The following is a 13,039-nucleotide window of genomic DNA, read 5'->3' as shown; positions in this document are numbered from 1 at the left end:
TATAGTAGATTGCATGAGGACCGCTGCTTGCGTTGATACATTTTGATTCGAAGGTTTGGATATCATAAGCCTATCTAATTACATGGAATAGAGTCGAAAGTCCGGTATGAATTGCAACAGGTTCGACTAGAACAGAGAAGGAAACGTAAAGAGCACCGAGTCAGTTGTTTGCCGTCGATGTTGTCGTTGATCAAAATAACGCGAAGCCGTTCCGCACTCCTCCAATGCTCGCTACTAAATATGATGTCCGTATTATATGCGCCATAACACCTCGCCTACCAGTCCCAAATGCAGAACCAAAGAAAGATCTATACCATAACATTTGGATCAGCCTTCGATGTGCGAAGGCTTATTTTGCCCGAGAAGCTGCAAAGAACGCTGAGCGAGCTGTACGACTTCACCCTCGCCGTCCTCTTCGCCCTCATCATCGGATTCCACCTGAGTGTCGGCGATGGTCTTGATCATTTGAACTATCTCCTCCGACTTTCCAATAAGGCTGATAAGCTTCTTGTCCTCGGACTCGAGTAGTTGAAGTAACGTCCAGATGGCAATGTGCTGGAATGTAGCATCGCCGCTAGCCAGAAAACGTTTGAGATAGCCATGGATACCTCCGTTGGGCTCTGTCCAATCCTGAATGAAAATAGAATAGTCCCCAACTATGAAACATTAGCATTCATATCACATTACCACATTGTAGGCAGTCATACCTTTAGATGAGAGATTGCCAAGAGCTGCGGCGCTATTTCCTTGCACCTCAATGCTTTGTGAGTCTGTCAGAGGGATGAGGACATCGAAAACTCCAAGGTTCAGGAGGTGGGTCTTGAGCTCATCACTAAGAGCTAGAACAGCAATAGCAGCCGTCATTTCCGACTGGACGCTCAAAGGCACATCCAAAACAAGTTGCTTGCACTTCTGTACTGCACCAGCCTCTAGAACCAGAGCCTTGTTGCGATCAGAGCTGGCCGCAAGATTTCTGAGAGTAGAGATGGCATGGCACTGAATCTCTTCATTATCCGTCGAGCCAAGAAGATCCACTAAGGGTCCTAAGAAGCCAGCATCAATGATGGGAGACTCGTTAAGGGGATGGATCGAAATATTCCGGATACATGCTACAGCAGAGAGGATGAGTGGCAGATAGGAGGATTGCAGAAGTCGTAGCAATGGCGCCAAACCCCGGGCTCGTACAATCTCTAGTTGATACTTTTCATCAGAGGCCAGGTTTCGAAGAGCTAAAGCAGCCTGGCATTGAACTTTCGGTGAGGATGAGTCCATCAGATTGACCAAAGACTGCACGAGTCTATTCTCATTTTGGGCGAGTTTCTTTCTATTATTCGCATCGACGGCAATGTTGCTGAGCGCTGTGGTGCAATAGTATTGGACGTCGACATCGGAAGAGGAGAGAAGCTGAACAAGGACTGGTATTGCGCCTGCATTAACAAGCTGTTGTCGGTTCTCATCTGTCCACGATCAGCAACTAACTAAGCAATAGCATTACATGAGTGCTCTACCAGAATGTGTCATATTGAGTAGGGCTCCAGTAGCATTTCTCTGGACCCGCATATCCTTCGATTTGGCAAGGCGAGTAAGAGGCCCTAATGCTCCTGATCTTGCAATTTTCGCTTTGTTATCCTCGTGTGTTGCCAAATTTGTAATGCATCCAACCGCATTACATTGCACTTCGACGTTTGGCGACATCATCTGGCGAATGAGAGGTGTGAGGCCACCCAATAGAACAATAGCTACCTTGTTCTCAGCTGGACGAGGTTAGATTCTGTGGGGGGCCGAAACGTTCTGAGCTGCGGTAACTTACTGTTAACTGCTAGATTACCCAATGCAGCACTTGCAGCTCGCTGCACCTCGATATCAGGGCTTTGTAACAAGAAGAGTATTGGTTCCAAGGTGTCCCGGTCGACCTCGCGAACATCTAGTAATTTGTCAGCCTCTGCCAACTATATGCTATCGCTACCCAGCACAAGATGAGGTATCTCAAGCTTCAAGGGCGTCATCCTGGTCGTCTTTCGCGAAAGACAACCATCCGCTCCTCCAAATAGCTACCCCAGCTTGATATCCTGATAAACGTACCTCGTTCGGTTATTTCGGCGAATGTTAAGCTTGCACTTCGTTGGAGGTCGACATTGTCAGAAAAGACTAATGTACTCAGAGCTCGTAAGGGCTCGCCGGAGAAGAAGTCGGTCTCGCCACGCTGTATGATGATTAGCTATTGAGACTTCGCCCTCGCTGTTAGGATTCTTACGTTTTCAAGGTATTGGAGTAGGTCTGCAACTGCTTCCCGTTCACTCTCCGCCAAGACAGGTTCATATAGGCCATCGCGAGATTTACCTGTATCATCATCAGCATCATCCCGATACCGCTTCTAGCTCGGAGAATGGCATGCAGTACCTCCGCAGCACGAGGATCCGCAGATACCCATCTCAAATGGAGGTCCCGCAGGACTGGTGAGTTGGCGTTGTCGAGGTCAAATGTTGTTGGAATGCGAGTACACAGAAGGTTGAACAAAGCAAAATCAACAGGACGTTTCAAGGGCAAGTACGAGGGAAAACCTAGTCATGAAGGCGAATGCGCGAGATTAACGAGAAGGTCGCGGGGTGGAAGAAGAGAAAGAGTTTCGAGTCAAAAATGGTTGGCAGAGAGGTGCTTCGAGCTTGCCTCTGAGATACGGGAAGCTTGACAACGGAAGTTGCCTCGTCAGGCCAAAGAAGGCACGTTCGTTTATTTTCTTTCCGGATTTCACAGGGTCCCTTTTCCCCTGCAACCATCAACAACCAACGTCACATGCGTAAATATGATAAATCAGACGACCCAGATTTGACTTTCGTGATGGTCAAGAGACATTTTGTAGATGTGTCGGCAGACTGTGAAACGTTACCAGAATATCGTTGGGGGCATTCAAAGCATTTCAATTTCCCTCCCGGTCAGGTACATCTGGAGCCGGTCGATCCTAGCAAGGCGTCTCCAAAGCAAGACATTCAATAGCCCTTCGTGGCATAGAAATTAGCACAGATATGTCTCAACATTCCTTTACTACATCTACATTTCTACAGTGAATGCCGTCGATTTCTTACTTGTGAAATCTAACAGATCCCATTTCCAAGCTGTCTAGCTACCTAGGTATGTTACCCCGTATTTAGCATCCACTATCATTTCTACTCTTAGAAGTGGCCACTTCCAGGCTTCCACTGTTGCGTACACAGCCAAATCGACTTTCAAACTTTGGCGTTAGCTCGGTGATTCATTCTAGCATGCTCAGAAAAAGAAGTGGGTTGCCTAATAATGCGGCTCAACCACATCACATAGCTACGTACAACAAACCAAGCTTATTACTTATTCTCGCCTCAGGGTAAAATGTTAGCAACACTGCATCCGGAGTACATTGGAGACATTCTTCTTGGGAAATTTCCAACGTTGAAGAGCTAAGCCGTGAGGCGTAGTGAATGCCTCTCGAGATAATCACTAAGCATTTAAAGCATAGATAAGTGGGAGATCGAGTCGACAACGCTGGGACCTCTTCAGCCTCCTCCCGCCGCCTTGCCCTCAAGCATTTTGTCAATCTTATCGGCTCGGGCAAACATTCCTACGAAATCAAGGAAACTGATACCGGAGTAATAAGTCAATACAGCCAATCAATTGCCAAGTATCTCCAGATTCCCACTCCCGCACGTGAAACTTCACCCCACGTAGATCTCTACCTCAAACCAGCCCGAACAGGATCTCCAAACATCGGATAAGCGCAAATTTTGAATTTATTTACACTTCCACAGCATCAGAATCTTCGCAGGTCCGTATACCTCGATTTGCGCCCCAAGAACAGCTCCCGTTTTCAATGTAACTCGCTCTACCAAAATGTCTGATACCACGGCTGAAGACACTCGGCCGCGGGCGGGGCCTCCCAATCCCGTTGAAGGCTTGACATCGCCAACGAACATCGCTTGGTACGGTCACGAGCCAGCTCTGATAGCCCAACCTTCGACTTTCCTTCTTCCCCGAGGCCACAATCGAGCGATGCAGGACAAACCGTTGACCACGGTTGACAAGGACCAGCTAAGCGGGTTGGTGAGTGCCCCTTGATCTTGATGGTCCAGCATCAGCATTTCGCGCAAACCTGCATCTGCGGGAGAACAGAAACATCGCAAGGTTCACGAGGCTGACCGAACTTTCACTCCGCAGACTGCGATCAGGGACTTCCTCAAGAAACGAACCAGTTACGATGTGCTCCCACTGTCCTTCCGATTAATCATCCTCAACACCGATCTCCTTGTCAAGAAGAGCTTGAATATCCTTCTTCAAAATGGTGGGTTCATTAGAGTCATTTCCCTCGAAGTGTCAACTAACAGATCCCGTCAGGCATTGTATCTGCCCCTCTCTGGGATTCCCACACATCTACGTTCGCTGGTCTCCTGACCACCTCGGATTATATCAACGTTGTGCAATATTACTGGCAGAATCCAGATGCTCTCAACCAGATAGACCAATTTCGCTTGAGCAGCTTGAGAGGTAGGACAGCATTCTTGCTCATGCCGTGTAGGAATTAGGCTGAATATTACCCAGACATCGAAAAGGCAATCAACGTTCTACCACTCGAGACGTTGTCTGTCCATCCTACTCGACCTCTGTACGAAGCATGTCGTCAAATGCTGAAGACTCGAGCTCGGCGTATACCTCTGGTTGATATCGATGATGAAACTGGCCGCGAGATGGTTGTCAGTGTGATAACCCAGTACAGGCTGCTGAAGTTCATTGCCGTCAATGTTGTGGAAACGGAAATGCTCAAGAAAAGTGTCTCAGAAATCGGTCTCGGGACGTACGGCGACTTGCAGACGGCAAGCATGGATACCTCAGTGATCGACGTCATACACATGATGGTAAAATACAGCATTTCAAGTGTCCCTATTGTGGACGAGGAGAGGAGGGTTTTAAATGTTTTCGAAGCAGTCGACGTGATAGCGATCATTAAAGGCGGTGCTTACGATGAGCTCACCACCAGCGTAGGCGAGGCTTTGTCGAAGAGGGCCGAAGATTTTGCAGGAATTTACACGTGCAGCGAGGAAGATAGACTAGATTCAATTTTCGATACCATTCGGAAATCTAGAGTACATCGGCTGGTGGTAATTGACGACGAGAATCGTCTGAGGGGAGTTATTTCTCTATCAGATATCTTGAAGTACGTCCTTCTACATGGCGAGACGGACGACTAGGCACAAATGGAATGGATCTTGACGGATATCTGGGGTACGGGGCGTTGCATAGCGAAATGGCGTAAGGAACGAGACTCGAGCAATATTGTGCTGCGAGGTCATTAGATCTCATTGGTCCTCGTCGATAATACCACTGTTGTTGTTTTCAACTCCTTGTCTCTTAATTTGATTTTTGCATTGCGATACCTTTCTACAGAAACACGAAAGACTTTAATCGTAATGGCTGTTGTCTGCCCGCAAGTCTCGTTCTGTTCGACCTTCCAAGACTCCAAATTAAGCAGGTACGTTCGAGCACTTGCCTTTGTTTACAAAAACAGAACCAAAACTCGTCGAGATACGCTCCAAAAAGAAATATTGTAACCAGGTTTACACGACACAATGCAACCCAATCATGCCGGTCTTATTTCACGTGCTTCATCAACAGCATTATCAATGGCTCAAACAAATGGCGTGCAAGATCCAATCTCTATAACGATTGCTCAAGAATTGCTCAACCGACCAAATCATACACGTCAAAGATCCGCATTCACAACAGCATCTGCTCGAAGCCACCAATTCGATGGCACAGATAACCCACAGCAGGCGGCAGAAGTGTTAGCAGATCCAATTCTTGAAGGAAGATCTCGCCGCGCAGGCCATACCAGCAACACCTGGACGTCGTCGAGCGGGGATGTTGTTTCCGACCAGGACGAAATCGATGATCGAACTTTTTTCGTGCAAGAATACAATCGTCTCGCCAGAAAGGTACATTAGCCATTTACAAATATAGACATCTGTTGACGTGCTCTTTAGCATGGAGTACGAGTGATTGTGCCTGAAGAACACGAGCCCAATGTAAGCGCTGAGCTCTTTGCTGTTGACCGAGACTGACAATACCTAAAGGACGACTCGTTTGCTTCCTCCGTCAAGCAGCACAGCTGGTTTTCTCGCAAGATCCTGAGACGAACTTCGTCTTCTCAAAGTGTGAGGCTAAAGAATGATCGACACTTGAAACATATGCGAAGTATCAGTGATTCTCTTCGCATGAAGAAGAGGGACAGATTGAAGGATAAGGACTTGCAAGATCTTGCTCGACTTTGCGGCCTGAGCCTTTTGTATCTGCCAACCGAGTACGCAGCAGGTAGCCTGTCCGTGCCAACTTGCTTCCGGGCTACAGCTCAATTCCTTGTACAGCATGGTAAATATCCCAGTACCGTATACTATATCTGCTAAGTATCTATAGCGCCAAGCACACGAGGCGTATTCCGCATTCCAGGATCTCAAAACGCAGTAGCAGCACTGTACAATCACTATTGTTCTATGGATGAAGAGGGTCAAGTGATCGCTGGTACAGTCCGATGTCCAACGCTTCCTGATCACATTAGATGCGATACACATGATGTCGCGTCAGCCTTCAAAAGGTTCCTTGCAGGGATACCTGGAGGCATTCTTGGATCTTTAGCACTCTTCAATGCTTTCATCTCAATTCAGACTCAATTGGATGGCGATGCAGAGTTGACCAGGACCAAGCAAAGCAAGGTCCGAGCAAGACTCATTGCTCTTGCTGTCGCCACACTGAGATCTCAATACCGGCGGGAGCTTATTAGTGCTGTGTTTGGGCTTCTCTCCATGATCGGACGCGCTGCAGAAACAGCCCCACGAGAAGACGAGCGTGGAAGACCTTTGCCTACATCTGATCTCATGGGATATGGCCCTCTCGGTATAGTCTTTGGGCCCTTGTTGGTCGGTGATCTCTTAGAGGACTATACGGTGCGACTCGTCAATCCGCATGGTGGATTAATCTTGCTCCCAATCAGTCCACCAAAGTCTCGAAAAGAACGATCGAAGAAGACTAAGAGCGGCGATGAGGGCACTACGTTCAGCAATCACATTGACAAGATCAAAGTTGCCAACAGTATCACTGAGATGCTCATCACTCACTGGCGAGATGTGGTTCGCCACATGAAGAACTTGAGCGCTCTCAAAGTTGTGGCAGGCACGCAGAGTCTGGCTGTGCGGAATTCAAATCCTCCGATGCTGCGGCCATCTGCTTCTGAGACCTTTGCTTTGCGGAAGCCTCCAGATTGGGATCAATTCGGATCTCCTCTAGGGCGCAGAGAGAGAAGTGTGTCTCCAACCCCAAATAGACGTTAGTATCACTTTGGTACGGATTTTGGAACATTAATGTACTGATTGATATATGTAGGTCCCAGTGGTTTGCTTGAGATTCAGTCCGACGACGATGTGCGCTTGCATCAAGTTGACATATTGAGAGTCAAGAAACAACGGATGAAACAGAGAGCAACTTCCAACCATCGTCTCTCTGGTCACACCCCAAAGACAGTCCTTGCACCTACCCGGGAGGAAATCCCTAAAGACACTTCTTCTCACCTTGCCAATCGTGGCACGTCAGAAAGCAAGCCACGATCAAGAAGTGGGAGCTTCTCAGAGGTTGAGAAATTTGAGTACCCTCGCCGTCACCAAGACGGCAAGCTTTTGCACCAAAAAATCCACACTTCAAACGGTTCGTCTGACAAAGAGAACAAACCTCCTTCCAGCGATTATCGCTCAGTGTTGGACCCAGGCCGTCAAAAAGTGGATGATGAAGATGGACAACTCCACACAGGGAAGAGAGAAATGACTGACCAAAGAAATACATCAGACGAAGGAACGAAGATCAAAGGAGAACACTCTGTGGTAGCAGCTGCTAAGTCAACTACTGAGATGAGAAATAGAACTAGGGAGAAAACATCCGAAGCGTCATCATCTGCAAAGGCATCCAAGACAAATACTCCACCTTTGCATAAGCGCCATTCACCATCATCTACTTTCAGAGGCTCGGCGACCCAGACTTCAGGTGATGAACCTCGGAAATCGAAAGCAGACTCTGCTCAAGGGCCCAACAAATTGACCAAGTCTGCCGAACGTGCAAAAGCACGAGAGGATGGGCTGGTTGGCCGCCAGAAAGCCAAGAATGATACCCAAGATACACCTTACAAGAAATGGAAAAAAGGCAGAAAATCAGCTATCAAGTCGTCGACGTCAGAAATAGACACCAAACATCAGGCCTTGCAAGTTGATGATAAATTTTGGCCTCTCGACAGATTGCCGGGCTCCTCGCCTAGTGCTCATCGCTCGAAATTGGAGATCACAATCACAAGATCATCCTCTGGAGACTTAGGAGAAGTGAAAACTGATGCATCTCGCAGAGTAGGTGGCAGTGAGCCAGGTTCTCATCCAATAGGTCATAGCTTGACCGCTCCTGGCTACAGAAGAGTGTCGAGGTCTTTGGATGATAATCTACGACGCAGAAATAAGCATCTAGATTTACAGAGGTCGCATTTGAGCAAAGATCCTTTGAGTCGGATTTCGCACGAGGAAGATTTAGCATCATTGGCAGCGCTTGCAAAAGCGTTAGACTCTGCGGATGTGCAAGCACAAAGTCCTGATGTCTCCACTGGTCATGGTAGTGGTATCTCCTTGTCAGTTCATCAAAGTGGCACCATTGAGTACCAGAGTCAAGTCTCAGATGGACCTGGATCACCCCGAAAAACAGAGAAATCAACAACTCGGGAGTCAGATGAGAAATCAAATCAACAAAGGTCCAGCCAACACCATAATCAAGATCATGACAGTCTCAGCTTCAACAAGAGTGCAACTTCAAAGACGTACTCAGGGCACGTACACGAAGGAACCAATGTTGGTCAAACACCCAGAATCCAAGGAGATCCTGCCCGTGCTCCGAGCAACCTCGACAGTAGAACCGTCCAATTCACACCCAGGAAGAGGACTGGAAGTCCACGAAGTCCTAGTAGTAAGATTTCGGCTCTGGTTGCGAAATACAACAATGGCGATTCAGCACCGGTGTTGCCTCCTAGCACTCCGTCCCCATTAAAATCTACCTCCAAAAGTATTCCTCGGGAGGTTTCTCGAAAGATCGAAGCACCACAAGACGGTTTGATAGCACCATATACTATCAATCCACCTTCTCCTACGAGGTCGCAGATGTCCGGGAAGTCTGAGAAGACGCCTCAATCACGTCGTACTCCTGATGCAACCTTAAGACCTCTGAACGTTGAAAGGAATATTAGCCCTACGAAAATCCCAGCCCCTAAACGGGTGCTTAGATCATCCCTCGATGATGCTACTCCTCTCAGGCCCGTTCAAAAGTCTGTTGAAAATGCCTTTATACCCTCCAGTGTTTCACCTTCTAAGATTCCAAGAGCAAGACCCGAGACGGCTGAGCCTGCACAGAGATATCTTGATGGATCTGCATCGAACCTTAACAGCCGTACTCCGTCGCAAATTCCCGATCTCGGGAAAATCGATCCAGCTGCTTTGGTCGTTCAGAGACTGGCTAGATCTACAAGTCGAACATCAACACCACCGCCAAGCATACGCCGATCTCTCGATGAAGCTGTTACGGAGATGAAAGGTCCTATTCCCTCGCTCCTGCACCCGGCTGCACTGCGATCTGTTCGAGAAATGACTGAAGTTTCTATAGAGGATACCACAGGAATTCCATCTTGTCAAGATGCTACTTCTACTGACAACCCCGAAGTCGTAGCCGTAGATGGTCCAGCCGGAGAGCTCAAAATCCATCAATTCCGTGGACTTTCGGAATTAGCATTTCCCGCTCGTATGAGGCATTCTGTACATGAAGATTTGCCCGAGTTTGTCCATCCTGAATCGCCATTCAAGGACACTTTCTCGAATCCTACCAGTCCTATCTCAAGCCATCCCCCAACTCGCCGCAACTCACTGCTTTATCTAGAGATCCAAAAACTTGAGAAGAAACTTGCAACGGAGAAGGAGGAAGTGCTCCAACTCAAGCAGCAGCTTGAGGCCCGGCAGAATCTTGACGTAGGAAGTCTAAGCGAAGAATTAAGGGAAGCGAAAAAAGAGTTACAGAAGTGGAAGACAAGGGCCAAAGTGGCTGAGAAGCAGCTTGAGCTTTTATTCAAAAACCCCTCGAGGAGCATGTCTACTCAACTGGCATATAGCTCTATGTCAAGAGTCTCGGATAGGGTTAATTCCTCGAGGACCGATGGCCCGTCGGACTCCCTCACTGCGACAGAGACACTGCGCAAAGTCTTCAACGGAACTGATGGAGCGGCGAGCTCGGAAGAGTCGGATTATAGTACTAATACTGTAGTTCGAGATGTTCAGGATATTGTCACAGGTAGTGAGTACAGTGTGTGGGTGGAACAGACAATGAATGCTCTTGGTGGTGCGGAAGTTTCTTGATCTGGGTCAATAGCAGCTTATGAATAGCGATGGAAGGATGACACAAATATGTTATAAAGGGTCAAGTTCCGTATCGAATAGCCTTTGTTTGTTGTTTGCAGTATAGTTTCAAAGGCGCTATGCGATGCTCTAAGTTAGGTTTGTGTAATACAAAGTATTTCTCCCATTTCCTCTCGCAATCTTAGTAAGATGTTTGCTTGAAGAAGGATGCAAACTTTTTTGCGATTCACCTTTGAGCCTGACAGCGAAGATGAACGTCATAGAAGATCCAATCCAGCTACTCGTCCTTTATGCTGTCCAAGCTCGCTTGCTAATGGAATCGCAACTTTCCTTTTTGATACGCTCCACAACACCAAGTTCGCAACGATCTTCGTGACAGAAACGCAACTTCAGAATATCTAGAACCCGATTGCAAGATTACAGAGCCCAAGAGATATTATCAATCATGTCCGATCAGCACTTTGAAATCGATCCACCACCTCCTCTTCCTCTAGCTCGCGCAAAAAACAGCCCAACCTTCGATCTGACGCACCCAAGCCTAGTCCTCAGTACGTCCCCCCTCCCTTCTCGATACCCCCTGTCAACTAACTAACCAACATTAAACAGTACTCTACAACACCCTCATCGCGATCCCATTCTCCTACTTCATCGCCGCCCTGAACAAAAAGATCTTCCAACTCCTGGGCTACGAGAAAATCATGCGTTGCCCCTCCGGGATCCTGGGCACGAAGATCTTGTTTGTGGCGGTTAATCTGTTGTTGATTTGGGTGTGGGTTGTGGAGGGAGAGAGGGAGGAGGGGGAGAGGAGGGAGAGGATTGCGAGGGTTAAGGAGGAGATTGCTTGGTGGGATGGTATGTTGGATTTACGCTTTTCTATTGGGCATATACTGACTTGGCGTTAGAGGAGATTGAGAGATTAGAAGCGGAGCTGGTAAGTGTTTCTTTCTATCTCTCTTTGGATACCTGAGAGAAAAGCTGACGGTAAGGATGGAAGCGCTGCCAAAGGGTTAAGGTCACTGCGGACACTATGACGGCGAGGCAGGAAAGTCTTCTTGGAGGAAACGAGTCGGTTTTAAATGCGGAGGGGATTAGGGAGTGGGATTTTGTGGTTGGGGCTAAGTCTCCGAAGGGGAAGGGGTTGGAGGAGGGTGGGAGTGGGTTGAAGGGGTTGATTGCTTCGAGCAAATTGCCGAAGTTGAGGAAGAAGATGAAGGATGTTGTGAAGGGCGGCGAATAAGGGTGGGTGGTGAAGAGAAAGATGGGGGCTTGTGAAGTTCTTCCTTGAGCGGAACTTGGGGGTTTGGCCTTCAATTTGATGGAGACTGGAATTGGAGTTCCTTGCGGGGTTATCCTGGAAGCATGCCCAGGTGATTAAGCCCGTAGGTCCGGCTTAGGGGACAATTGAGCACCAGCACCATATTCAAAAATCGAATCACCCTATCTTCTTGCCAAGCGGATTTTCATTGCAAGTATGGCAAACCTAGGTATCGTATTCCGTACATAGAAGCAACTTAATACAAACTCCCTCCCAAGTGTTCGTGACGTTAGATTCTTCACGCCCCTGCCTCATCATCACTGTCGAAATCCCATAGCCACTCTATTCTGTCTATACCTGCCCTAAGGTCCACCCTTTTCCACCTCGTAGCGCTCTATCAATCGAGACGATAGCACTTGAAAGTGCTGGATATGGATGGCATATTGCTGTCATCACAGCAGAGTAACTTTTTTAATTTGAGGAAGCCCGTGACTTTTAGGGTATTCTCATAACGCCTAAACTCCAATGCTATACAGGTCGCAGATTCATGAAATACTCATGATCTGCCTTCAGAATGGCTTTGCAACCTTCCTATTCTCGCTGGCTCCTGTTTCTGGATCCTTATACTCCTTCCAACTGACCGGATACATTGTGTTCCCCGCCTCGCTCGTTGCCATGATAACGCCTAGATGGTTGCTCGCGGTGGATAGATAGTAACTTGCTTGATCTCCAAGAGATATCTGGTATCACAATAAGCTTGTATCCTCTAAATATAGGAACGGAACATACCACCACAGCTCGAACAATATCTCCAGGTCTGAAGCTCTCGAATATCTTGACTTTGTCTTTCTCTGTTGCTCTAACATCTTGTACTCGAATAACGCCCTGCCATTCTCCATCGAGGACAGTCTCGCCCACCACTAGGATCGAAACGGTGGCTTGTCGAGGATTGATTCTGGTGACCTTGCACAAAACGTTGCTGTTTACTTCAGGCAGAATCTCGGTCTTCTTGGCACCTCCATCATTTGCGCCCGGCGTGGAGAGGCTCCTCTCGATCGACAGGGTCGGGAGGCCTCCTGGCGCAGCAGGAGTGATCTTTGTTAGACGTTTTTGAGGTCCAGTGGGCTTGGGAGGATTCGTTTTCGTGACCGGGCCTAGAATAGAGGCATAGAGGTTTGCATTATGCGTATGCGTTCCTGGACCAGGTAGATAGTCACTTATAGAGCCGAGTAGCTGGCCTGGCACGGCAATGGATGGTATTTGTGCCATTGCTGATTATTTGAAGAGCACGAGGCGAAATTGTGAAGTTATTCTGAGGTTGGAAAATACTTCATGAGGAAGGTTA

General features: G+C 47.9%; 5 protein-coding genes across 5 annotated transcripts; 3 read left to right on the top strand and 2 right to left on the bottom strand.

The window, feature by feature from the left end:
* Window positions 1–19: 19 nt before the first annotated feature.
* LY89DRAFT_768285 (vacuolar protein-like protein 8) lies at window positions 20–2,341 on the bottom strand (the record flags this gene model as incomplete). Its single annotated transcript, XM_018221779.1, has 6 exons — window positions 20–656; window positions 708–1,457; window positions 1,509–1,754; window positions 1,811–1,924; window positions 2,083–2,203; window positions 2,255–2,341. Coding segments are annotated over 6 exons (1,647 nt in total), but the record flags the coding sequence as incomplete, so codon positions are not given.
* A 1,383-nt stretch (window positions 2,342–3,724) lies between these two features.
* LY89DRAFT_681339 (Snf1 protein kinase-like protein complex subunit Snf4) lies at window positions 3,725–5,586 on the top strand. The gene is made up of 4 exons (XM_018214267.1): window positions 3,725–4,071; window positions 4,186–4,309; window positions 4,363–4,512; window positions 4,567–5,586. Exons 1-4 carry the CDS (start codon window positions 3,862–3,864, stop codon window positions 5,211–5,213), a joined length of 1,131 nt encoding a protein of 376 aa, XP_018076350.1. The 5' UTR covers window positions 3,725–3,861; the 3' UTR covers window positions 5,214–5,586.
* A 59-nt stretch (window positions 5,587–5,645) lies between these two features.
* LY89DRAFT_778337 (uncharacterized protein) lies at window positions 5,646–10,578 on the top strand (the record flags this gene model as incomplete). The annotated part of the gene is made up of 5 exons (XM_018222203.1): window positions 5,646–5,957; window positions 6,006–6,047; window positions 6,096–6,390; window positions 6,436–7,341; window positions 7,399–10,578. 5 exons carry the CDS (start codon window positions 5,646–5,648, stop codon window positions 10,437–10,439), a joined length of 4,596 nt encoding a protein of 1,531 aa, XP_018076349.1. The 3' UTR covers window positions 10,440–10,578.
* A 259-nt stretch (window positions 10,579–10,837) lies between these two features.
* LY89DRAFT_715000 (uncharacterized protein) lies at window positions 10,838–11,676 on the top strand (the record flags this gene model as incomplete). The annotated part of the gene is made up of 4 exons (XM_018218170.1): window positions 10,838–10,987; window positions 11,046–11,291; window positions 11,342–11,370; window positions 11,482–11,676. Exons 1-4 carry the CDS (start codon window positions 10,885–10,887, stop codon window positions 11,674–11,676), a joined length of 573 nt encoding a protein of 190 aa, XP_018076348.1. The 5' UTR covers window positions 10,838–10,884.
* A 207-nt stretch (window positions 11,677–11,883) lies between these two features.
* On the bottom strand, window positions 11,884–13,009 carry LY89DRAFT_704729 (uncharacterized protein). The gene is made up of 2 exons (XM_018217400.1): window positions 12,484–13,009; window positions 11,884–12,434 (listed from the first exon to the last, which is right to left on the bottom strand). Exons 1-2 carry the CDS (start codon window positions 12,961–12,963, stop codon window positions 12,264–12,266), a joined length of 651 nt encoding a protein of 216 aa, XP_018076347.1. The 5' UTR covers window positions 12,964–13,009; the 3' UTR covers window positions 11,884–12,263.
* Window positions 13,010–13,039: the final 30 nt, after the last annotated feature.

This window comes from Mollisia scopiformis, assembly GCF_001500285.1.
Source record: "Mollisia scopiformis unplaced genomic scaffold LY89scaffold_4, whole genome shotgun sequence".
Lineage (NCBI taxonomy): Eukaryota > Fungi > Ascomycota > Leotiomycetes > Helotiales > Mollisiaceae > Mollisia > Mollisia scopiformis.
Note: the sequence above shows the minus strand (reverse complement) of the source record. Positions and strands in the feature narration are given on the sequence as shown.